We start from the raw sequence: 23,787 nt of genomic DNA, 5'->3' as shown, positions 1-23,787 counted from the left end.
GACAAAACTGCAATTCAAAAAGGCCCCATGTTCATAGCAGCACTATTTACAATAGCCAAGACATGGAAACAATCTAAATGTCCACCAACAGATGACTGGATAAAGAATATGTGAAACATTCAATATATACACAATGGAATACTACTCAGCCATGAAAAAGAATAACATAATGTCATTTGCAGCAACATGGATGGACCTAGAGCTTATTATACTAAGTGAAGTAAGTCAGAAAGAGAAAGACAAATACCATATAAGATCACTTATATGTGGAATCTAAAATATGACACAAATGAACTGATCTACAAAGCAGAAATAGAATCACAGACATAGAGAATAGATTTGTGGGTGCCAAGGGGGAGGCACGGTAGGGGAGGGATGGACTGGGAGTTTGGAAGTTAGCAGATGCAAACCATTATATGAAGAATGGGTAAACAATAAGGTTGTACTGTATAGCACAGGGAACTATATTCAATATACTGTGGTAAACCATAATGGAAAATAATATAAAAAAGAATATATATGTGTGTAACTGAATCACTGTGCTATACACCAGAAATTAACACAACATTGTAAATCAACTATAGTTCAATAAATAAATAAATCAACCAGTAAACATAGCCACAAGGCTCTTCAGTTGGGTCCAAATGGTTTAGTTAGGTTAAAAAGGGGGGAAAAAGGCAAATAAACACTGAAAATTAGTCATCTGCTGACAACATCCATACTTTACAACAATGATTCAGCAAACCATTTAAAGTGAACTGCAACAGCTTTTAATCAGTTTCTTATGAAAATACATGATTCAATTTGGGCTTTCAAATGACTTTATCAATCATTTCCACAGTTCCAGGAATACTAAAAAAAAATTAGTTCTTAGTACAAAAGGTTTGCCTATATTAACCTTCAACTCACCCAGACAACAAGAGGCAGCACCAGCTTTTCTATCAAAATGAGAAATATTAGCAGCTAAAAATATAAGTATATGCAGAGGTAGCAAAACTTCTTTAAAATATTATTACCCACGAACTATGACAATAGTTGTGATTTTTCTTCTTCAGAGGAAAGGAAAGAAGCAGCTAATAATCTAAGTGTGTGCAAAGGCGGTGAAACTTTTAAAAGGTATTACTATGGAATGTTGATGCTTTCAAATTGTGGTGCTGGAGAAGACTCTTGCGAGTCCCTTGGACAGCAAGGAGATCAAACCAGTCAATCCTAAAGGAAATCAACCCCGAATATTAATTGGAAGGACTGATGCTGAAGCTCAAATTCTTTGGCCACCTGATGCAAAGAATCAACTCACTGGAAAAGACCATGGGATACTAGGAAAGACTGAAGGCAAATGAAGAGGGTGGTAAAGGATGAGATGGTTAGATAGCATCACTGACTCAATGTACATGAAATGAGCAAACTCTGGGAGATAGTGAAGGACAGGGAAGCCTGGTGTGCTGCAGTCCATGGGGTCGCAGAATCAGACATGACTTAGTGATGAACACACACACTCTGGATTAATGGCAATAGTTGGGATTTCCCTTTTTCAGAGGGTAAAGACCAAAATTACAGCCATCTTTCCCACACCTCCCAAAGATTTGAGTCACAGGGTTTATTTGTGTTGAAAACTAGAGTTATCAACAGCTTGAAACCTAAGCAGACTGCGTCAGCATTTCAGGACCACCTGGGACCAAGGAGGTGGGGGCTGGGAGATTTCCAGATGGATTGTAAGACAATTCACTGATATTTACATAACGAGAATAAATGTTTTTCCTAAGATAGCATTTCCCTTCAGTGTCTTGAGACCACCAGCAAAAGAGGGAGGTACAAAAATTCTATTAATAATCTTTGTTTTTATGGCTTTGGCATTTATTAACTAATGGGGGCTGTTTATTGGGTCATAAACTTTACTAATGGGCATATTATCTCTAAATTATAAATCTCCTTCAGTATATGGCTGTTATAAAAAGAATAATTATATAAAGTGTCTGTATGACTACAATGTATCATGTTTATCCACATGACTCTTATAATGGCCATTTAATTGCTAATTGTGGACTTGTTCTGTGAATAATCAGGGCAGTGACACACACATGTATGTATCAGAACAAGCAGCTGTCATCCTACAAACTCAGGAGCATATCACTGGCTTGCTTCCTTCCCTTTTCTCCTCCCACTTCTCAAATGAACTTTATTACAAGCCTGTACCAGGGCTAAATTATCTACACATTTAAAATCTTGAGGGAAAGACAACTGACTGAAGAGTTGAATAGGTAAGTGACAAATGTGTCAGCCTGAAAAGTTCCAGGAAAGTGTCATCCTTCTAAAAGCTTGCTCTCTGGGGTATGGAAAATCTCAAAGTGACAAAATAGCTTGGCACTGTCAGCTGTCTTAAAAAAAAAAAAACCTGGGACAAAAATCAAGAAGTCAAAATTAGACTTTATGGGTAAATGGTTCTAGTATATAAATTGAGTATTCGAGTTTATTGGAAAATCCTATGAGATCTATTTTAACAATGGCACATGGAGAACTATCCTAGGTTTATATATAGAAATGGTTTACTGATGAACTTCAAATTTTAAAAATGAAGCAGTCATTGTTGTTGAGCAAAGTGGCACATCTGAGTGTCAAGAAGCCAGCTCATTTCTAGGCAAAACACTGCAAACGTAGAGTGAAAGAATAAGAAGATAGAAGGGGCCCTTGAGATGCCGTCAGTTCCTCTTCCTCCTCTCAGAGCAGTCCCTGGGTCAGTGTGAGAGACCCTTCTCCACAGGCTTCCATCATCTCTAAAAACACCAGGCAACTGGTTTTATGATACTCAGCACCCAACACTGAAGAATGGGGTAGATTGAGACAAACTTCTCACAGTGAATTCCAAGAGGTCTGTGATTATGAGGTGTAATCAAATGTATACTACATGACAAAAGTTCTGCTGAGACTCATAATGTATAGTCCTAGAAGAAAAAGAGAACTAGAGAAAAACAAAAGGGAAACATGTTACAGTCTTAGAATATTAAAACTTCTGGGTGGTTATGTATGTGTACATAATGAACCAAAAAAAACCTCTCAGGGTCCTCAACATTCACATCCTTAAATACTTCAGACATAATACAGTTTTGGTCATACTATAATTACATACACATGCATCAACCCACTCCAGTATTCTTGCCTGGGAAATCCCATGGATAGAAGAGCTTTGTGGGCTCCAGTCTGTGGGGTTGCTAAAGAGTCAGATACAACTTAGTGACTAAACAACAACAATATATCCTAAATTGTGTAAGTTTAAAAAGAATAACTGCATATATTTTACTTTCTCAAATTGTGTGTGTGTGTGTGTTTGTATGTTGTAGGGGAGGGGTCTTTTTTCTTCTTGTAGCTTTGTTAATTTCAGAAAAAATAAATACCTTCACTCTACAGAGGTTTAAGGATTATTTTGAAAAGGTGAGTTGCTACAAAGTTTAATTATGTAAGTAATAAGTGTCTGTCAAAAAGATTTCAAAAAATGTTTAATAGAATCACAACTTATTGTTCTGATATAATTTGATTTTATATTGTCTTATATAGCTGTCAAAAGACATTTTCTTTTTGTGCTGTAATGAATCAAATTACATTGGATAGAAAATTCCTGTAAGATTCTTGGTATTAATAAATCACACATATAATAAAAATGCTCAATGTTTCTTTAAATGGCATTTTTAATAGTGCAGGTACATCAGCAATATGAGGTTCTGAAAACCTGAAATGACAAAAGGAGATTAATTTTGGAATATGGATTTTAATTCAATATGAACCTTGTCTCTTTTGTTTAATGGAATTATATCTACTGAAATAAACTTGGCAAAAATTAAAGCAGGAAATTAGAAAATCAAAGAAAGTTAACCAAAACTGCATGGTTACTACTCATCTACGCCAAACACATCCTTTAAAAGGTTTAAATAGTAAATGTATTTCACAGGAATAGGTGATGGCATTCCAAGCCACTCATCTTCACATCTCTGGGAAAAAAAACACAAAGAAGGATATAATTAGAACTACATTTGAAACCGCAGTTTTATAAATGCAACATCAAATTGTTTGTTCCTTGTCATTTATATAAGCTCTTGGCTAAGTAGTTTATTTTCCAAGCAGACATTTAATTGACTTTCAGATCATCAGGACTCTGCAATAGATTGCATTCTTATACTCGATCCTTTGTCCTTCCCTGTATTAGAATTATATGTACTATGCTCTTTGCCATGTGAATTTCCCAAACCTCCTATGGCATCCTGTTTCCTAAGGAGTCCTTTTTCCCTTTGACATGAATTTGGCCACATGACTGGCTTTGGCCTATGTCATCCTAGCAGATATACCACAGACAGAGGCCCTAATGTGCTAGAATGGTTTGGCTTGGCCTTTGTACCTCTGCCATCACCATGAGAAGAACATGGCCCAAGATGCTGCTGGTCCCAGAACCACACAGGTGGAGAAAGCCCCCACACATGCATGCACGATACATCACGGGCTTCCCAGGTGGCTCGGTGGTAAATAATCCATTTGCCAATGCAGAAGACCTGGCTTCCATCTGTGGGTGGGGAAGATCCCCCGGAGAAGGAAATGGCAACCAACTCCAGTATTCTTGCCTGGAAAATTCCAAGGACAGAGGAGCCTACTGGGCTACAGTGCATGGACTCGCAAAGAGTTGGACATGACTGACTGCGTGCATGCGTGTACACACACACACACACACACATATTATGTGATACATATATGTGTATATATATTTGTTAAACAACTTCACTCTAAGGAGGTTTAAGAATTATTTGGCTACGGTGGCTTGTAACAAAATGCAATTATGTAATAATAAACATGTCAAGGAGATTTCAAAAATCTTGTATATATAAATCTATATACACATACTTTTATTTATGCTGCAATGGCTAATTAATATTATTATCAATGGCGGGGGGGGGGGTGATTCCATAACTACATCTACCTCTTTTTCTATTGTCAAGGTTAATCGTTGTATATAAGAGCTGTTAAATCTTTCCTAGTGCCAAATTAGTATCTGGAGTCACAAGGTACCACAGAAATACAGGTAAGGGCTCCATAATTCTATGTGATGTGGAAGCAACCTGAAAGTGATATTTCACTTGGGCTTTATAGGATGAGGAACAGTTTGTTGATGTGTTGTTTAGCTACTAAGTTGTGTCCAGCTCTTTGTGACCCCATGGACTGTAGCCCTTCAGGCTTCTCTGTCCATGGGATTTCCCAGGCAAGAATACTGGAGTGGGTTGCCATTTACATCTCCAGGGGATCTTCCCAATCCAAGGACCGGCATCTCCTGCATTGCAGGCAGATTCTTTACCATTGAGCCACCAGGGAAGTCTTGAGCAGCAAGCAGTTAAGCAAGGGATTAAAGTGATGAAGGCTATTCCAGGCATAGAGAATAGTATAAGCAAAGGCCTGGAGACCTAAAAAAAATCTATTTTCAAGAAAGGGTGAGTATCCTGGTTGGTCTGGGGTACACAGTACAAAGCGAGAAGAGAGGCAGTTGGAAGGAAAAGGCGGGGCCAAACTTGAGGCCTTCTGTGCTAGTTTATGCTTTATGCTATGGCTAGGGAAAGTCAACGGTGGATCTCAGTGAAACTGGATTAGAAGTTTATTAGGTAACTCACTGGATGTATGAAGAATGAAAGGAAGGAGGACAATCACTTTGGAGGTTACTGCAATAATCCTAGGGAGAGATGACTATGCCATAACCAGTGCAGCTGAGCCTGGGGTGAATAAGAACTAAATCTGAAAGACTCTGCCGCAGTAGAACATACAATACCTGGAAGGTGATTGATGGGAAGTGGTGATAAAAGAAAGAGGTCAAGTTATAGGTTGAATTGTGTCCCCTCAAAAAAGACATGTTGGAGTCCTAACCCTCTGATATTTCAGAATTGCAGATGTAATTAGCTTGATGCAGTCATCCTGGAGTAGGTTAGGCCCCCTAATTCAATATGCTCAGTGATCTTATAAACTAATACAGATAAGGATGGTTCTAAGACTTCTAAATTTGGTAACAGCTGATGATGTCTGTATTAGTTTCCTAGGGCTTCTGTACCAAATTACCACAAACTGAGAGGCTTAAAGCCACAAAATGCATTCTGTCACCGTGAAGAGACCAGATGTCCAAAACCCAGGTGCTGTCAGGGCTGGTTCTTCCTGGACACTCTAAGGGAGACTGTCCCATGCCCCTCTCCTAGCTTCTGGGAGTTGATGGCTATCCCTTGAGTTCCTTGGCTTGTAGATACATCACTCCATTCTCTGCCTCTATCTTGTTCTCCGTGTGTCTGTGTGTGTCTCTGTCATCACATAGCCTTCTTATGACAACAATTACTGGATTTAGGGGCCACTCTAATCCAGTATGAGCTCATTTTAACTTTTAGTAGGTGTTTTAATTGTATCTGCAAAGATCCCATTTCCAAATAAATTCACATTCTGAGGTTTTGGGTAGACAAGAATTGAGTGATGTGGTGGTGGAGGGGGGGGGGCAACATGGTAAAGAAAATGAAAAAGCACAAAGAAGATAAGTTTTAAACATTTTTAACTGGGAAATAATGATCATGGGGAGAAACTAAGCTCAGTTTGGGACATTTTAATTTGAGGTACCCCTAAGACAGCAAGGTAAAGATTCTGGTAAATATCTGGAAACAGGGTTCTGTATAGCACAGACCTAAACTCCAGAAATGGGCACAGAAGTGGAAGTCACTGAAACACGGGTTACATGTAAAAGTGTGATAATTAATAATGATGATGTAGAATCAAAATCCAAAGAGCATCAGGAACTGGCATCTCTAACTGAAGCATAAATTCTTAGTTTAAGAGATGATTGATGATGACAATGATTATAAATTTACTGGTTATTCACTATATGACAGGTATTCTTTTAAGTGATATACTGAGCTATTTAATTGCTGCAGCTTAAAAAATTAATAAACAGAAACTTCAGTTAAATAGAGTCAGGAGACCAGAAGGGGAAGCCTCCATGCCCTTCATTATAAGCAGAACACAAGAGAAAAGGAGCAACTCCTCTTCTTTGCTGGTAAGGACACAGCCAATGAAAAGACATGGACCCTTTGTTTGCTACCACTTTTCCAATTTCCTTTTCCTCTCAAGTGTTCTCCTTCCCTTCCCATGAAGGAACTTGTACATGGCTTACCATGGCTGCAGACCCCCAAAATGCACTTCTCTTCCTGTTGTTGTTTAATCGCCAAGTCGTGTCTGACTCTTTGGGGCCCCATGGCAATTCTCTGATGGTTGCAAATAAATTCATCTTCGCTGGAGAAGTATCCAGCAATCTATCTGATTTTAAGTCAACACCTGAATTTAGAAAAGGCACCAGAAATCAAATTGCCAACATCCGTTGGATCATCGAAAAAACAAAAGAGTTCCAGAAAAACATCTACTTCTGCTTTATTGACTATGCCAAAGCCTTTGACTGTGTGGATCACAACAAACTGTGGGAAATTCTTAAAGAGGTAAGAACACCAGACCACATCACCTGCCTCCTGAGAAATCTGTATGCAGGTCAAGAAGCAACAGTTAGAACTGGACATGGACAACAGACTGGTTCCAAATCAGGAAAGGAGTACGTCAAGGCTGTATCTAGTCACCCTGCTTATTTAACTTATATGCAGAGTACAGCATGAGAATGCTGGGCTGGATGAAGCACAAGCTTGAATCAAGATTGTTGGGAGAAATATCAATAACCTCAGATACGCAGATGACACTATCCTTATGGCAGAAAGCTAAAAAGAACTAAAGAGCCTCTTGATGAAAGTGAAAGAGGAGAGTGAAAAAGTTGGCTTAAAACTCAACATTCAGAAAAATAAGATCATGGCATCTGGTCCCATCACTTCATGGCAAATAGATGGGGAAACAGTGGAAACAGTGACAGACTTTATTTTCTTGGGCTCCAGAATCCCTGCAGATGGTGACTGCAGCCATGAAATTAAAACTTTTGCTCCTTGGAAGAAAAGTTATGACCAACCTAGACAGCATATTAAAAAGCAGAGACATTACTTTGCCAACGAAAGTCCATCTAGTCAAAGCTATGCTCTTTCCAGTAGTCACGTATGGATGTGAGAGTTGGACTATAAAGAAAGCTGAGTGCTGAAGAATTGATGCTTTTGAACTGTGGTGTTGGAGAAGACTCTTGAGAGTCCCTTGAACTGCAAGGAGATCCAACCATTCCATCCTAAAGGAAATCAGTCCTGAATATTCATTGGAAGGACTGATGCTGAAACTGAAATGCCAATACTTTGGCCACTTGATGTGAAGAACGGACTCATTTAAAAAGACAGTGATGCTGGGAATGATTGAAGGCGGGAGGAGAAGGGGACAACAGAGGATGAGATGGTTGGATGGCATCACTGACTCAATGGACATGAGTCTGAGTAAACTCTGGGAGTTTGTGACAGACAGGGAAGCTTGGCATGCTGCAGTCCATGGTGTTGCAGAGTTGGACATGACTGAGTGACTGAACTGAACTGAACTGAACAACAGCAGAAAACCCTAAGAGGTAGGTATTATTATGATACTCACCTACAGAAAAGGAAACTGAGGCAAGAGAAGGGTTAAGTAGCTTGTCTAAAGTCAAACTGCCAGTAAGTGGAGGAGTCTGGACCGTAACCCCAGTCTGAGGGCTCCAGAGCTCTGCTTATCTGCTGGGCTATCCCCCAAATCCCAGGGAAGGAGCGGGCCTGTTCAGAAGCAGCTGGCTCTCATCCTACATGGCTACATTTAGTCCCATCATTTTCAACAAGAATAATTAAGTAGAAAAAGCTGTGATTCTTGAAGGGACACTATACTTCTCTTTCAAGGATGCCTCCTGTTGGATGCTGTAGGTTGAGCCCAGACTACCCAACCAGCTGTGTAAAGAAGGAAATGACTATTCAGATGGATGATGGCTAAATCAACTCCTAGGGTGTGTTCTGTGTAATTCATACTACATGGAACTTCAAGAAATGTCTTTCCTATGCCCTAAAGTAGTAAATCACTGTGTGTCTGAATGTGCATATACAAAATGTGTGTGTATTTTATATGTGTGTATGTGTATATATATCTTTTTAATCAATGAAGGCTAAGATCAAGTCATTCAATTCAACTATTCAACATGTCCTCAAAAATTTCATTATAAGACTTTAAGCAATTTTCACTCTTAAGTAATACAGTAGTTCCTCAGTATCTTGGCTCTAGGATCTCCTGCAGATACTAAAATCTAAGGATGCTCACGTCCCTTACATAAAATGGTGGAGTATTCACATATAATCTATGCATATCCTCCTGTTTATTTTAAATCATCTCTAGATTACTTAAAATACCTAATACTATGTAAATGTCATGGAAATAGCTGTAAATACAATGTAAACACTATGCAAATAGTTGGTGTGTGGCAGATTTAAGCTTTGCTATTTGGAATTCTCCAGATCTTTTTTTCGGAAATACTGTTGATCCATGGTTGGGTGAATCTGTGGATATGGAGAGCTGACTGTATTTCTTAATTTTACCATGTTATAGAAGAACATTGTACAAATATGTACATTCACAATCACTATTTCCTGATAGGTTTTTTTTTAAACAGAAGTTTTCAATACAAAAAAGAAACACATTATATAACATATAACATTACAATGAAATTATCTTCTCTCATGAAACAGGTCAGTATTAGAAGATCTTCATTCTTTATTTGGCAGCAAAATTTTTGAACTGTTTGGTTTAATTTTTGTTTGATTTTTGAGCAAAAAATCATGATTTAAATCCTAACAACAAGAGAAAAAGAAAGAGAAGAACTTGTATTGGAATAATGATAACTCAAGAGTTTGGAGATGAGAAATTTATTAGCAAAAAGCCAAACCTGGATAAACGAAACTCAAGGAAAATGCCCTGAGATTTGAAGTTAAGGACAATTTAAGATGAAAAAATAATGTATGGGAGCAAAATCTGCCACCCCAAAATGTGCCTCTCTGGCATGAGGATTATTTTAAGTTGATTATTTTTAAGAAACAAAAGACTCAGGAAGAGCTTTTACCTCCCCCTTAACTGCCTAAAAGAATTTAGATAAAGGGTTTGTTCCAAGAGAGTAGATAACTACATGTGAAGTAGACAGGGAGGAACTGAGCAAAGTCTGCTTATTCAAATTTCTGTGTTCCATTGTTTCTGCATGGCCCAGAAAAGATTTCTTTACCAAACATTTGCTCTTTTCATCTTCCTGGGAATTGCTTCCTTCCCTTTCCTTTTGCAGTCCCAGACCCCTAACCCCTTCTCCTCGGTCCTTTAGTCAAGAATGACATCTATAACTCATTTTACCTGTCTTTGGAATCTCTTATATATGGATTCCCCATATATAAGCAATTTTTCTTTCTCCTGTTAATCCATCTTAAACTCATTTTAACTATTAAACCAGCCAAAAGAACCTAGAAGGGTGGGAGGAAATGATTTCCCACCCCCAACAAAAATAGTCCATTTCTTTTAATTCTGACCACTTTAAATCCTGTGGCTCACACAATGCTTTCCTGACAGCTCCAGCTCCGCTATGCCCCTTCTCTAAAATCAATACCACTTCCCTCAAGTTTATTTCCCTTTGTCACTTTTCTCCAGGTTCTAGATGGAAATGATGTTTTCTGCCTAAATATCTGAGTTTGTAGTGCCTGAGGAACCTAATATTTATACATTGGCAATATGATCTGGTGATTTATAGTAAGAAATGTATATTTGGCTTTGTCCCCATTTCTGGCACAGAGCTCTTAAAACTCTTCAGTTCAGTCACTCAGTCTTGTCCAAATCTTTGCGACCCCATGGATTGCAGCACACCAGGCCTCCCTGTCTATCACCAACTCACGGAGCTTATTCAAACTCATGTCCACCAAGTCAGTGATGCCATCCAACCATCTCATCCTCTGTCATGCCCTTCTCCTCCGGCCTTCAATCATTCCCAGCATCACGGTCTTTTTAAATGAGTCCGTTCTTCACATCAAGTGGCCAAAGTATTGGCATTTCAGCTTCAGAATCGGTCCATCCAATGAATATTCACTGATTTCCTTTAGGATGGAATGGTTGGATCTCCTTGCAGTTCAAGGGACTCTCAAGAGTCTTCTCCAACACCACAGTTCAAAAGCATCAATTCTTCAGCACTCAGCTTTCTTTATAGTCCAACTCTCACATCCATACGTGACTACTGGAAAGAGCATAGCTTTGATTAGATGGACTTTCGTTGGCAAAGTAATGTCTCTGCTTTTTAATATGCTGTCTAGGTTGGTCATAACTTTTCTTCCAAGGAGCAAGAGTTTTAATTTCATGGCTGCAGTCACCATCTGCAGGGATTCTGGAGCCCAAGAAAATAAAGTCTATCACTGTTTCCACTGTTTCCCCATCTATTTGCCATGAAGTGATGGGACCAGATGCCATGATCTTATTTTTCTGAATGTTGAGTTTTAAGCCAACTTTTTCACTCTCCTCTTTCACTTTCATCAAGAGGCTCTTTAGTTCTTCTTAGCTTTCTGCCATAAGCGTGGTGTCATCTGCATATCTGAGGTTATTGATATTTCTCCCAACAATCTTGATTCAAGCTTGTGCTTCATCCAGCCCAGCATTCTCATGCTGTACTCTTCATATAAGTTAAATAAGCAAGGTGATGATATACAGCCTTGATGTACTCCTTTCCCAATTTGGAACCAGTCTGTTGTTCCATGTCCAGTTCTAACTGTTGCTTCTTGACCTGCATACAGATTTCTCAGGAGGCAGGTGATGTGGTCTGGTGTTCTTACCTCTTTAAGAATTTCCCACAGTTTGTTGTGATCCACACAGTCAAAGGCTTTGGCACAGTCAATAAAGCAGAAGTAGATGTTTTTCTGGAACTCTTTTGTTTTTTCGATGATCCAACGGATGTTGGCAATTTGATCTCTGGTTCCTCTGCCTTTTCTAAAACCAGCTTGAACATCTGGAAGTTCACAGTTCACATACTACTGAAGGCTGGCTTGGAGGATTTTGAGCATTACTTTGCAAGTGTGTGAGATGAGTGCAGTTGTGCGGTAGTTTGAACATTCTTTGGCACGGCCTTTCTTTGGGACTGGAATGAAAACTGACTTTTTCCAGTCCTGAAGCCACTGCTGAGTTTTCCAAATTTCCTAGTATATTGAGTGCAGCACTTTAACAGCATCATCTTTTAGGATTTGAAATAGCTCAACTGGAATTCTATCACCTCCACTAGCTTAAAACTCTTGGAATGTCCTAAGTGATGACAGTCATAGGGTCTCGTTTCTTATGTTAATGTGACATTTTTGAAAAGCACCTTAATGATGGGGGCTGGTTGCCAAAGGAGCCAGCCACATGATTAGAAGGTTGGAACTTTCAGTGCCCCACCTCCACTCCCCACCCCATACCTCTAGGGCGGGGGCAAGGGGCTGAAAAGTGACTTCATTCACCAACAGCCAATGATTTACTCAATCATGCCTTTTTAATGAAACCTCCATAAAACACCAAATGTACAGGGTTTGGAGAGTTTCCAGGTTGGTGAACATGTAGAGGTGTGGGGAGAGTAGTTGAGCCCAGAGTTGAATGGAAACTCTGGGCCCTTGCCCCACACTGTGCTTCATGCCTGTTTCCTCCATCTACCTGTTCCTGACTTATGATGTTTAGTTGCTTCAGTTGTGTCCAACTGTTTGAGACCCTATGGACTGTAGCCCACCAGGCTCCTCTGTCCACAGGATTTCCCAGGCAGGAACACTGGAGTGGGTTGCCATTTACTTCTCCAGGGGATCTTCCCAACCCAGGGATTGAACCCGAGTCTCCTGCATTGCAGGCATATTCTTTACCACTGAGCTACCCGGGAAGCCATTCCTGATTTATATCCTTTCATAATAAACAGGTTCAGTTCAGTTCAGTTCAGTTCAGCTGCTCAGTCGTGTCTGACTCTTTGCGACCCCATGGATTGCAGCACGTCAGGCTTTCCTGTCCATCATCAACTCTGGGAGCCTACTCAAACTCATGTCCATCAAGTCGGTGATGCCATCTGACCATTTCATCCTCTGTCGTCCCCTTCTCCTCCCGCCTTCAATCTTTTCCAGCATCAGGGTCTTTTCCAATGAGTCAGTTATTTGCATCAGGTGGCCAAAGTACTGGAGCCTGAACTTCAGTATCAGTCCTTCCAATGAATATTCAGGACTGATTTCCTTTAGGATGGACTGGTTGGATCTCCTTGCAGTCCAAGGAACTCTCAAGAGTCTTCTCCAACATCACAGTTCAAAAGCATCAATTCTTAGGCACTCAGCTTTCTGTATGGTCCAGCTCTCACATTCATACATGACTACTGGAAAAACCATAACTTTGACTAGAGAGACCTTTGTTGGCAAAGTAATATCTCTGCTTTTTAATATGCTGAATAGGTTGGTCATAGCTTTTCTTCTAAGGAGCAAGCATCTTTTAATTTCATGGCTGCAAGTCACCATCTGTAGTGATTTTCAAACCCAAGAAAATAAAGTCTGTTTCCATTATTTTCCCAACTATTTGCCATATTAAAAAATTAATTAATTGAAATAAAAAGCCTAGTTCCACATTCACATTAGCCATATTTTGCACTAGTCTGGTGGCCACTGTATTGGACAATGAAAATACAGAGCATTTCCATCATTACAGAAAATGCTACTGGACAGTGCTGGTCTAGACACTATCAGATCAGATCAGATCAGTCGCTCAGTCGTGTCTGACTCTTTGCGACCCCATGAATCGCAGCACGCCAGGCCTCCCTGTCCATCACCAACTCCCGGAGTTCACTGAGACTCACGTCCATCGAGTCAGTGTATCCCAGCATAATTCCCAGTGGATATTAATAGTATACCAAATTACAGGAAAGGAATCTGACATCCAGAGTCTTTAAATCACTTATGCAAACTCCCAAAGTATTGAGGCTGGAGCTGAAGTCAGTCTGATTTTTAAATACCTATTCTTTCATCTACCAGGCTCTTCTTTGTACCCTGCATGAAGGAGAGAGTTAACCAATCAACAGATCCCTGATTTTACCATATGTTGGAAAATGTTGTAATTTTCTTAAAAGGGATTTTTGAAGAATATTAGTTCAGTTCAGTTCAGTCACTCAGTCGTGTCTGACTCTTTGTGACCCCACGAATCACAGCACACCAGGCCTCCCTGTCCATCACCAACTCCTGGAGTCTACTCAAACTCATGTCCATTGAGTCGGTGATGCCATCCAGCCATCTCATCCTCTGTCGTCCCCTTCTCCTGCCACCAATCCCTCCCAGCATCAGGGTCTTTTCCAATGAGTCAACTCTTCGCATGAGCTGGCCAAAATATTGGAGTTTCAGCTTTAGCATCAGTCCTTCCAATGAACACCCAGGACTGATCTCCTTTAGGATGGACTGGTTGGACCTCCTTGCAGTCCAAGGGACTCTCAAGAGTCTTCTCCAACACCACAGTTCAAAGCATCAATTCTTCAGCACTCAGCTTTCTTCACAGTCCAACTCACATCCGTACATGAGGTTATCTAGTAAGTAAGTTGTTTTTTCTGAGTTATGTGAGCAGCTCAAGCAAATTACTCAAACCCAAGGAGGAGGACAACGAGTCAAGTATGGCTCAGATGGTAAAGCATCTGTCTACAATGCAGGAGACCTGGGTTCGATCCCTGGGTTGGGAAGATTCCCTGGAGAAAGAAATGGCAACCCACTCCAGTATTCTTGCCTGGGAAATCCCATTGATGGAGAAGCCTGGTAGGCTACACCCATGGAATTGCAGAGTCGGACACAACTGAGCGACTTCACTTAAGGAGGAGGACATGGGAACCTCCAATCCACAGGCCTTTGTTCGGAAGCACAGGTGACAACTTGGACTTGTGAATGACATCTGAAGGAAGAGAGGTAGTCCTGTAGGACTGAGCCCTTAGCCTGTGGGATCTGATACTATCTCCAATTAGAATTGAGCTGACCTGTAGGAGACTCAGCTGTTGCTAAGAACTGCTTGCTATGGGGGAAAACACACATTGGAATTGGTACCAGAATTGCAACTAACCCCCAATTTCAGACAGATGTTCACAGTACTAGTTTAAATGGACTAACAGTAATCAAGTTAGGATCCAAAAGATGAAGGAAGCAGGACATAAGATTTAAGAAATTCAGGGGAATGGGGCATTAATAAAGTAGAGGGCAAAGGTATCTTCTTCATAATTTTGTCTGTAATTGGGTCCACCTAAAGGAATCACTCTGCATATAAGTTAAATAAGCAGGGTGACAATATACAGCCTTGATGTACTCCTTTCCTGATTTGGAACCAGTCTGTTGTTCCATGTCCAGTTCTAACTGCTGCTTCTTGACCTGCATATGCAGAGTACATCTTTTGAAGTGCCAGGCTGAATGAAGCACAAGCTAGAGTCAAGATTGCCGGGAAAAATATCAATAACCTCAGATATGCAGATGACACCATCCTTATGGCAGAAAGCTAAGAAGAACTAAAGAGCCTCTTGATGAAAGTGAAAGAGGGGAGTGAAAAAGTTGGCTTAAAACTCAACATTCAGAAAAGTAAGATCATGGCATCCGGTCCCATCACTTCATGGCAAATAGATGGGGAAACAGTGGAAACAGTGACAGACTTTATTTCTGGGGATCCAAAATCACTGCAGATGGTGAGTACAGCCATGAAATTAAAAGACGCTTGCTCCTTGGAAGAAAAGCTATGACCAACCTAGACAGTATATTAAAAAGCAAAGATATTACTTTGCCAACAAAAGTCTGTGTAGTCAAAGCTATGGTTTTTCCAGTAGTCAGTATGGATGTGAGAGCTAGACTATAAACAAAGCTGAGCGATGAAGAATTGATGCTTTTGAACTGTGGTGTTGGAGAAGACTCTTGAGAATCCCTTGGACAGCAAGGAGATCCAACCAGTCAGTTGTAAAGGAAATCAGTCCTGAATATTCACCAAAGGGACTAATGTTCAAGCTGAAATGCCAATACTTTGGCCACTTGATGCGAAGAACTGACTCATTGGAAAAGACCCTGATGCTGGGAAAGATTGAAGGCAGGAGGAGATGGGAATGACAGAGGATGAGATGGTTGGATGACATCACCGACTCTAGGGACAGGGGTTGAGTAAGCTCTGGGAGTCATGATGGACAGGGAAGCCTGGTGTGCTGCAGTCCATGGGGTCACAAAGAGTTGGACACGACTGAGCAGCTGAACTGAACTGAAAGGAATCACGTGGCCAATCACTTTTAGAGGTCTTTGGTAACATGGTAACCCACTCCAGTACTCTTGGAAAATCCCATGGATGGAGGAGCCTGGTAGGCTATACAGTCCATGGGGTCGCAAAGAGTCAGACATGACTGAGCGACTTCATTTTCTTTCACTTGGTAACATGAGAAATCCCCTCACTACCATTGCCTAATTGTTCTAATAAATCTGCAAATGTTCCAATCATTACATAATATTTATGACTGGGCAGTGAGTTAAAAATATTCTTTGTCCTCACTGACCTTCTATTCATCCCACGCTATAAAATTCGAAGAAAACTTCAGATTATATTGTTTCCCAGCACCACACAAGTTTTAAGTGGAAATAACTGCATGGTGATTTTACAACAGGACAGTTCATCTGCAGCAGTCAATCCCTCCTATTCTGGATGAGGATAAGCCTGCTTGTGTTTCTGTAAAACAGCCTCCCTAAAGGTGCAGGATCAGAATCTTAAATACCTGTATGTATCAGATGTTCTGCCATTATCCCTCCTGTTCCTCTCCCCCTTTCAACTTTGGTGCACACCAACCTAACCTCCAACCATCAGCACCTGCCTTCCTCTGCCCGAGAGCTCCCCTTTGGCCTCTGGGGCCTGCTTTGGTTGTCCCTGTGACATGCCACGGGGACTTCCCAGGTGGCGCTAGTGGTAAAGAACCCTCTTGTCAATGCAGGAGACACAAGAGATGTGGGTTTGATCCCTGGGTTGGGAAGATCCCCTGGAGGGAGGGTACAGCAACCCACTCCAGTATTCTTGCCTAAAGAATCCCATGGATAGAGGAGCCTGGCAGGCTACAGTCCATGGGGTCACAAAGAGTTGGACAGGATTGCAGTGACTTGCATGCACACGTGATGTGCCACAAGTGCCTGGGAATTCATTATTTCCCCCCACTTCAGCAGCAGCTGTCAAACGATGACTGACAGGAGTTGATGGAGGGGATAACCCTGATGTACATATCAGGTTACTGGATCCCTGTGTTTCCCACAGACATTAAGTCCCAGTCATTCCCATTTTTACTGGTTTGATAATATGCCTTATATTTCTGCTCTTCCATTTCTCACTTCCCCGCTCCCTTGCTAGCATTCCCTTCACTTTGTCCAAAAAACTATTTACATGCAAATCTGTTGTCTCTGAGTCAGCTTCCAGAGGAAGTCAAACAAAGATAGTATGCAATTTTGTATTTATCAAAATTAATAGAATGTCTATGAAAGTCCCGGAACAGCTTGGAACAAAGCAACTTCTTGACAAACTGTGGATGGATCCAGAGTCTCCAGTGTGACTGCCAGATAACTCTAGAGACAGTACCTAAATCTCAAAGCAAAATTCAGTGTAATCTGGAGCGTAAACAGTATGTGGCACATAGCATTTTCTGGAAGAAGGAAGAACTACGAGATGCAGAGTGAAATTCAACAGTAATACAAAATCATGACTCTAAAATGGCTGGAAATCATTGTCTGCAAGAGGGCCCCATGACATCTTTCAATCTGGCTGTCACTGGAGCTACTTAAGATGTCAGAGAAGTTGGCAATAAATTACTTGTTCATCAATGGTGAAAAAAAAAAAACATAGCTGCCAATCTGTAAAACCACATATCCTTGAAATGGGAAGCAAAGATGGCACTGGATAGAAACCCAGTAAACAGCAGCTGCCCAGTGAGAACAGCAAAGCTGTGTGTGAGCTCATAGGCCCTGGATTTATTTGCTTTGACATTTTTAAAAGGAAATTTAATTGGATTATGTCTCCTTCTAGCTTAAAATTTTCTACTGTAGTACTGGCCACCAGATGCATATGGGAAAAAGATCAGGAGCCAATTAAATTCCACGCTTCACTGAAACAAGGTTATTTTTATTCCTCCCAAATGTAAGGCTGCTAGAGTCATGTTAGTGATTTCACTCTATTACTCCCCCTTCGCTCAATAAAAAAAAAAAAAAGGATGCTTTTTATCTATGAATTTGTAGAAAAATCCAGTGCTGTATGAACTGAAATTGCTGCTTTCTTGGATTTTCTTTCTTCTACTAGGTTGACATGACCTCGGAAATAATCAAATTAAGCTGACAGAAATCATAAAAACAATTAAATTTCAGTAAATTAAATTGAAATTAATTTGAGGAAGAAATTTTGCAAATACTTGCTAAGATAATCAAGAGCATTCTGATGACATAAGGAAAATCTCATATATAAAACCAGGAGACCTGTTTATGTTTCTAGCCATTTCTGTCTTTACTATAATGCCAATATTTCACAACTGCATTTCTTTGCCCTACACCAAGCTCCAGTAGAGTTTTCAGCTGTGTGAGTATAGCTAAAAGTTGTTACTTTTAAACAAGAAAACCTTTCCTTGAAATTGCATTACAGGGCAAGTAAAGTTTTCAAGGAGACACGAATTTTTTTAGTTTTAGTGATAAGCTTATTTATACAATTCAAGTAGACATCACCAAACCTTTTAAATGACAGTGGATTCTGGCAGTATTGTTCCCTACTAGGTCATTGCTTTGTGTTACGTAATCAGTATGTGTTTACCAGGTATTTTTCAAATCTAATGAGAATGACTGAAAGTGTTAGCTGCTCAATCATGTCTGACTCTTTGTGACCCCATGGACTGCACCCACCAAGCTCTTCTCTTCTGTCCATGGGGATTCTCCGGGCAAGAATACTGGAGTGGGTATCTGTTCCCTTCTCCAGGGGATCTTCCCGACCCAGGGATTGAACCTGGGTCTCCTGCATTGCAGGCGGATTCTTTACCATCTGCAACACCAGGTAAGATCAATGAGAAAGGTTAATAATCTTTTATTTCAACTGTTAAATTCAACCTGAAATATTAGACATAACTTTGCTTAAAGAGTTGGCACTAGCCCTTGACTACATAATCTAGACCTTTAGGAATGCCTTTGAGTCTTAGCTTCCTATTTATAAATTGGTAATGATACTTATTGCCACAATACGGTTGGGAAAATAAAATGCCACAGGGTATTCCACCCTCTAAATACCAAAAGATCTTCAAGTCGGGTGTCCAAAGATAGATACCAAGGTGTACCCAACTGTTCCTTATTCTACAATACCAAGGCTATATATCATCCTGTCGTGACAATAGAAAACTTCAGAGCCAATTGCTAATGTTTCTGCAATGCCAGTGCTCATAAAAAGAAGCCACATCCAATTTTTCTCAGAAATGTCCAAAGATAAGATGCCAGTCACACAGTGTGAATTATAAAGTTTATATGAGATCCGATTTAGCGTTATTTTTTAAAACGTGACTTCTGAGATTAACCAGGCAGGCTCTAAACAGTGGGACCTCTTTTGCCAGTTTTACAGTTACCATCTGTGAGCAAGCACAATAGAATGGAACTGGGGTCTCTAGGCCGTGACAGCTCTAGGCAACATGCTGAGACCATAGATAGTCACACAATGGAGTGAGAATTAAATTACTCCAATGGCTGAGGTGGGGCCAGGCAGAGGCCCAGCTAAGGCAGCTCCTGAGAATCCAGGCTACAGGCCACACTCAGCAGCCCTGGTGGGTGACAATAAGTTTCCACCCATCCACACAGGGAAAGTTCTCACCAAATCAAAGCTGGGCTAGCTACTTACCACGGTCCTCTCTGAGAATTCTGCTTTTTTGTTGTTGGTCCCCAGTTCTATCAGCTGACGCTATGTGAGGATCACACATAGGTGAGTCCTACTGGAGTCAGAGGAACCAGTCCTGACATCCAGCAGACCAAGCTTCAGGAGCTGTTAGTCTCGACTTGGCCTTAAACATCGGCTGTGACATTTGCTCACCAGAGCACAAGTCTTTACTCTGGTAACAGACTGTGCTGGCTCTTTCTCCATTTGTCCCCCAAGACCCATCTTCTGCCCTTCACACCAAGCTCTCTGCCCTAGGAGGCTGACCTCTACAGATTACACCACTTCTTGAGCTTCCTTGTTCTCTACCTTCCGGGTGGGTCCAGCCAATGGGAAGCAGTGAGAGATAGGGGTATGGATTCTACTTCCTCTCTCCCTGCTCTCTCCCTACCTGCTGCCACTGCTACAGCACTTCTACTGGGCTCCAATAAGACCAGTCCCTCCCTGCTTCTCCAGACCTAGGGAGGGTAAAGGCTTCCCACTCCAGCTAGGCCCTGAGCACTTCACTGCCCAAATTGGTTCCCTTGACCTTACACACTCCTCTGTCAATAGCCCCTGTATTAAATCCATACCCCGACTCCTCTATGAGAGCTGTGAGTCTCGAGCTAGAACCTCAGTGGTATAGGGACTTAGCCTGCTCTTTCCCCTGGCCAGGGCTGAAGGTTTTCGTTCAAGCCTGCTGACGGGCCCCCTCTGGTTGCTCAACAGTCCTAACCCCTGGATTCCCCAGCACTGTGCTCCCTGTTCTGGGGAGCCTCCCTGCTAGAGCTCCCTGATATGCTGCCCCTCTAACCCCTAGTCTTGTGTAGCAGACCACTCCCCTACTCAGCTTCTGGTTGGCTAAAGCTCATGGTCCTCTTCCTCTTTTTTTGGCCCCTCACTGCTCCCATTCACTGCAGTTAATCAAGCTTGGGAAGGTGTCCCAAATCCCCACCCCTACCATCCACCCTATCCGTTCATGCTGATGCAAACAGAACTGGTACTGAATCTAGTACTGGGACCTGCCTAGCTTTCATCAGCTTCACAGTCTCTTTTCATTTCTCAGTAAGATCCCCATTTCAGGGAAGACACCCTGCTAAGTGTACAGTGATCAGCCCAAGAGTATAGTTACCCACCCAGGTTTCGAGTGGTGGCTGGTGCCAGTAACTTCTAGAGAGGTGTTCATGATACCTCTGGAACTTCAGCCAGAGCTGACTCGTCCAGCTCATACACTGGGGGAAGCATGCAGCTGCCCCACTGCTGGCCTCCACCAGGGCCACACTTCCACACAGGAGCTCAGCCTGCCATTCCTTGTTCTCAACAGAATTTTAATCTGTCACATCACAATCAAGGCTGGGTCACTTTCACAACCTGGTGGATCTTGTCCTAAAGTCCCACATTCAGTGTTTTGGCTACAGCAGACTCTCTAAGTATTGGCAATCCCCAAAGCTCTAAGTGAGAGGCTTTCTTTGCCTGAGTGGGCCCCACAGACCTACACATCTGGTCCAACTCCTCAAGCATAACCACTTCCTCTTCCATAACCATGGCATCTTCTAGCATGTCAGTTCCCTGCCATGTGTGAAAGCTCAGAGAGTAACAGAAGATCAGGAGCATGGAGAAGACTGTGCCACAGGCCAGGGCCCCAGTTCATACCAAGAATAATCAAGAGTGGTTGGCTGCCAAGACATGATCCATCTAGAATGCTCTTGAGTAAGGACTTGGTGGTCCAGCCTCTAGAAGACCCTTTGGGGATTGCTTCAGCTACAGAGCTGTCCTGACTGCAAAGAGCAACTCTACCCTTTCTAACTAATTTCTAACTCATTTTTGACTCATTGGAAAAGACCCTGATGCTAGGAAAGATTGAAGGCGGCAGGAGGAGAAGCGGATGACAGAGAATGAGATGGTTGGATGGCATCAGTGGCTCGATGGACATGAGTTTGAGCAAGCTCTGGGAGTTGGTGATAGACAGGGTGTGCTGCAGTCCATGGGGTTGCAAAGAGTCAGACACGACTGAGTGACTGAACTTCACTTACCCTTTCTAAACCAATGCACAGGGATAAAGTCCAGGTCATTTTGGCCTAACTAACTCAGGATGGCTCTGAGAAGCCATTCTAGCTCCAGAGTTCCCTGTGGACCAGCAAAGGCTGCCTTTGGATCTGCATCAAAGCTCAATTCTCCCTCTGTGCACTCCAATGTCCCCCCTCTCCCTCCCATAGGTATTGATACCAAGGACATTTCCAAATAAACATCCTGCACATTAAACTCCATCTGCTTCCTGGAGAAGCCAACCTGTGACATAGCTCTGACCCATTGTGTCTCAGGGCATTATTAGATATTAACATTTATGTACACTTGTATGGTTCAGGAGATACTACACTTTTCTTTTTTTCTTTTTTGATACTACACTTTTCATGGCTCATTCTGCTGTCTGAACTATGCAATATTATGGGCAACCCATTCACAGTACATCTTTTCATATAGATTACAGACTCACTGGTAACATTCCCAGGCTATCGAATATCCTCTTTAATGAAATGATAACAAGCTTAGGAGTACCAGAGTGCTTCAGACTCTGCAGTTTAGTTAAATTCTCACTAAAGGTTAAATCGGTCAGGTGCCATTTTATATCTATGTTCTTCCTTTTATTTCTAAACTGGCTGAAAAAGAACGGCCCCTTCCAAATGTCTCCTGAAGACTGAACTGTTTCCAGGCTTGTTCCTCTGGGATGATAAGAGACTCTAAGAGTAAAGTTCTTCTCACCATAAATGAGTTAACAACTGGAAGAGTCTACTTACTGCTGAAGCACAGGCCCTTTCTGATGCTACATGCCTGTTCTGTAGCTGTTCTAACTCTTACCTTTAAGGATAGAATCACTGATCTTAGCTTTCGAACTTGACAGCTCAGGGCCCAGCCCCCTGACTTCAAGACTTAAGACATTGCCATTTTAGAAACAATAGTAACAACCACCGTGTAAGCCGTTACTGTGGGGTAGGTATTGTGGTAACTGTCTCATGTGTACTGACATAAGCACTACTTTTACCTCCATTTTTGAGATGGGGAAACTTGAAAGGTTGACTCACTTACATGAAGTGACCCAGTTAGTCAATCTTAGAGCTAAGGATTTGAGTTCAGCTTCCTATGATTCCAGACCTTCTGTTTCACACGCTCTCTCTAAAGAACCTGAGGCCCACTGCTCAATAACTATCCCAGCAGATAGAGTAGGTAAAAGATGAAATGGGGGAGGGGTGGCTAAAGGGAAAGTAGATTTTTGGCCTTTGCACACTGACTCTCCTTCCAATGCAGGTGGTGATCCTTTTGCAGGTCCTTAAATCAATTTAATGGGTAATGGACTATATTCAAAAGAAAGAAAGAAGGTGGGGAGAAAGAAAGGAAATAGGGAGGAAAGAAAAGAAAGATCATACATCATTGCATGTAGTTAGAATAATATTGTTTCATGAAACGTTTGTTCTATTGTATATGTGCATGCTGGGTTGCTATGGAAAAATGTCTTTCTTACTGTAGGTTGTAGTACCAAAAGGCAATTAAATTTCATTCAAACTCAATAATCATCAGGAAAATAAAAATTAAAGCAATAAGATACCACATATTTTCAGAGGCAAAAATGTAAAAATAACGTGAATGCCTAGTGATAGAGAAATGGATGAATAAATTATTCCATACTCATACTACAGTATTAAACAATGGCTTAGTGATGTGAGTGAAGTTCCTCGGTCATGTCCGACTCTTTGTGACCCTGTGGACGGTAGCCTACCAAGCTCCTCTGTCCATAGGATTTTCCAGGCAAGAGTACTGGAGTGGGTTGCCATTTCCTTCTCCAGGGGATCTTCCCAACCCAGGGATTGAACCCAGGTCTCCCACATTGTAGGCAGATGCTTTACCATCTGAGCCACCAGGGAAGTCTACACATATTAAACTAGAGAAATGTCCCAT

The 23,787-nt window shown here is 41.4% G+C and overlaps 1 protein-coding gene across 5 annotated transcripts in view; it reads right to left on the bottom strand.

The window, feature by feature from the left end:
- Nucleotides 1-2,520: 2,520 nt before the first annotated feature.
- The window catches only part of EFHC2 (EF-hand domain containing 2), a 241,688-nt gene continuing 220,421 nt past the window's right edge, over nucleotides 2,521-23,787 (bottom strand). For all 5 annotated transcript variants that reach the window (XM_002700201.5, XM_059883805.1, XM_059883806.1 and 2 more), the window contains one exon: nucleotides 2,521-3,980. In XM_002700201.5, the coding sequence (XP_002700247.2) occupies nucleotides 3,882-3,980 (99 nt within the window). In that variant the 3' untranslated portion in view covers nucleotides 2,521-3,881. The remainder of the gene's footprint in view (nucleotides 3,981-23,787) is intronic.

Source organism: Bos taurus, chromosome X (genome assembly GCF_002263795.3).
Source record: "Bos taurus isolate L1 Dominette 01449 registration number 42190680 breed Hereford chromosome X, ARS-UCD2.0, whole genome shotgun sequence".
In the NCBI taxonomy this organism is placed as follows: domain Eukaryota; kingdom Metazoa; phylum Chordata; class Mammalia; order Artiodactyla; family Bovidae; genus Bos; species Bos taurus.
Note: the sequence above shows the minus strand (reverse complement) of the source record. Positions and strands in the feature narration are given on the sequence as shown.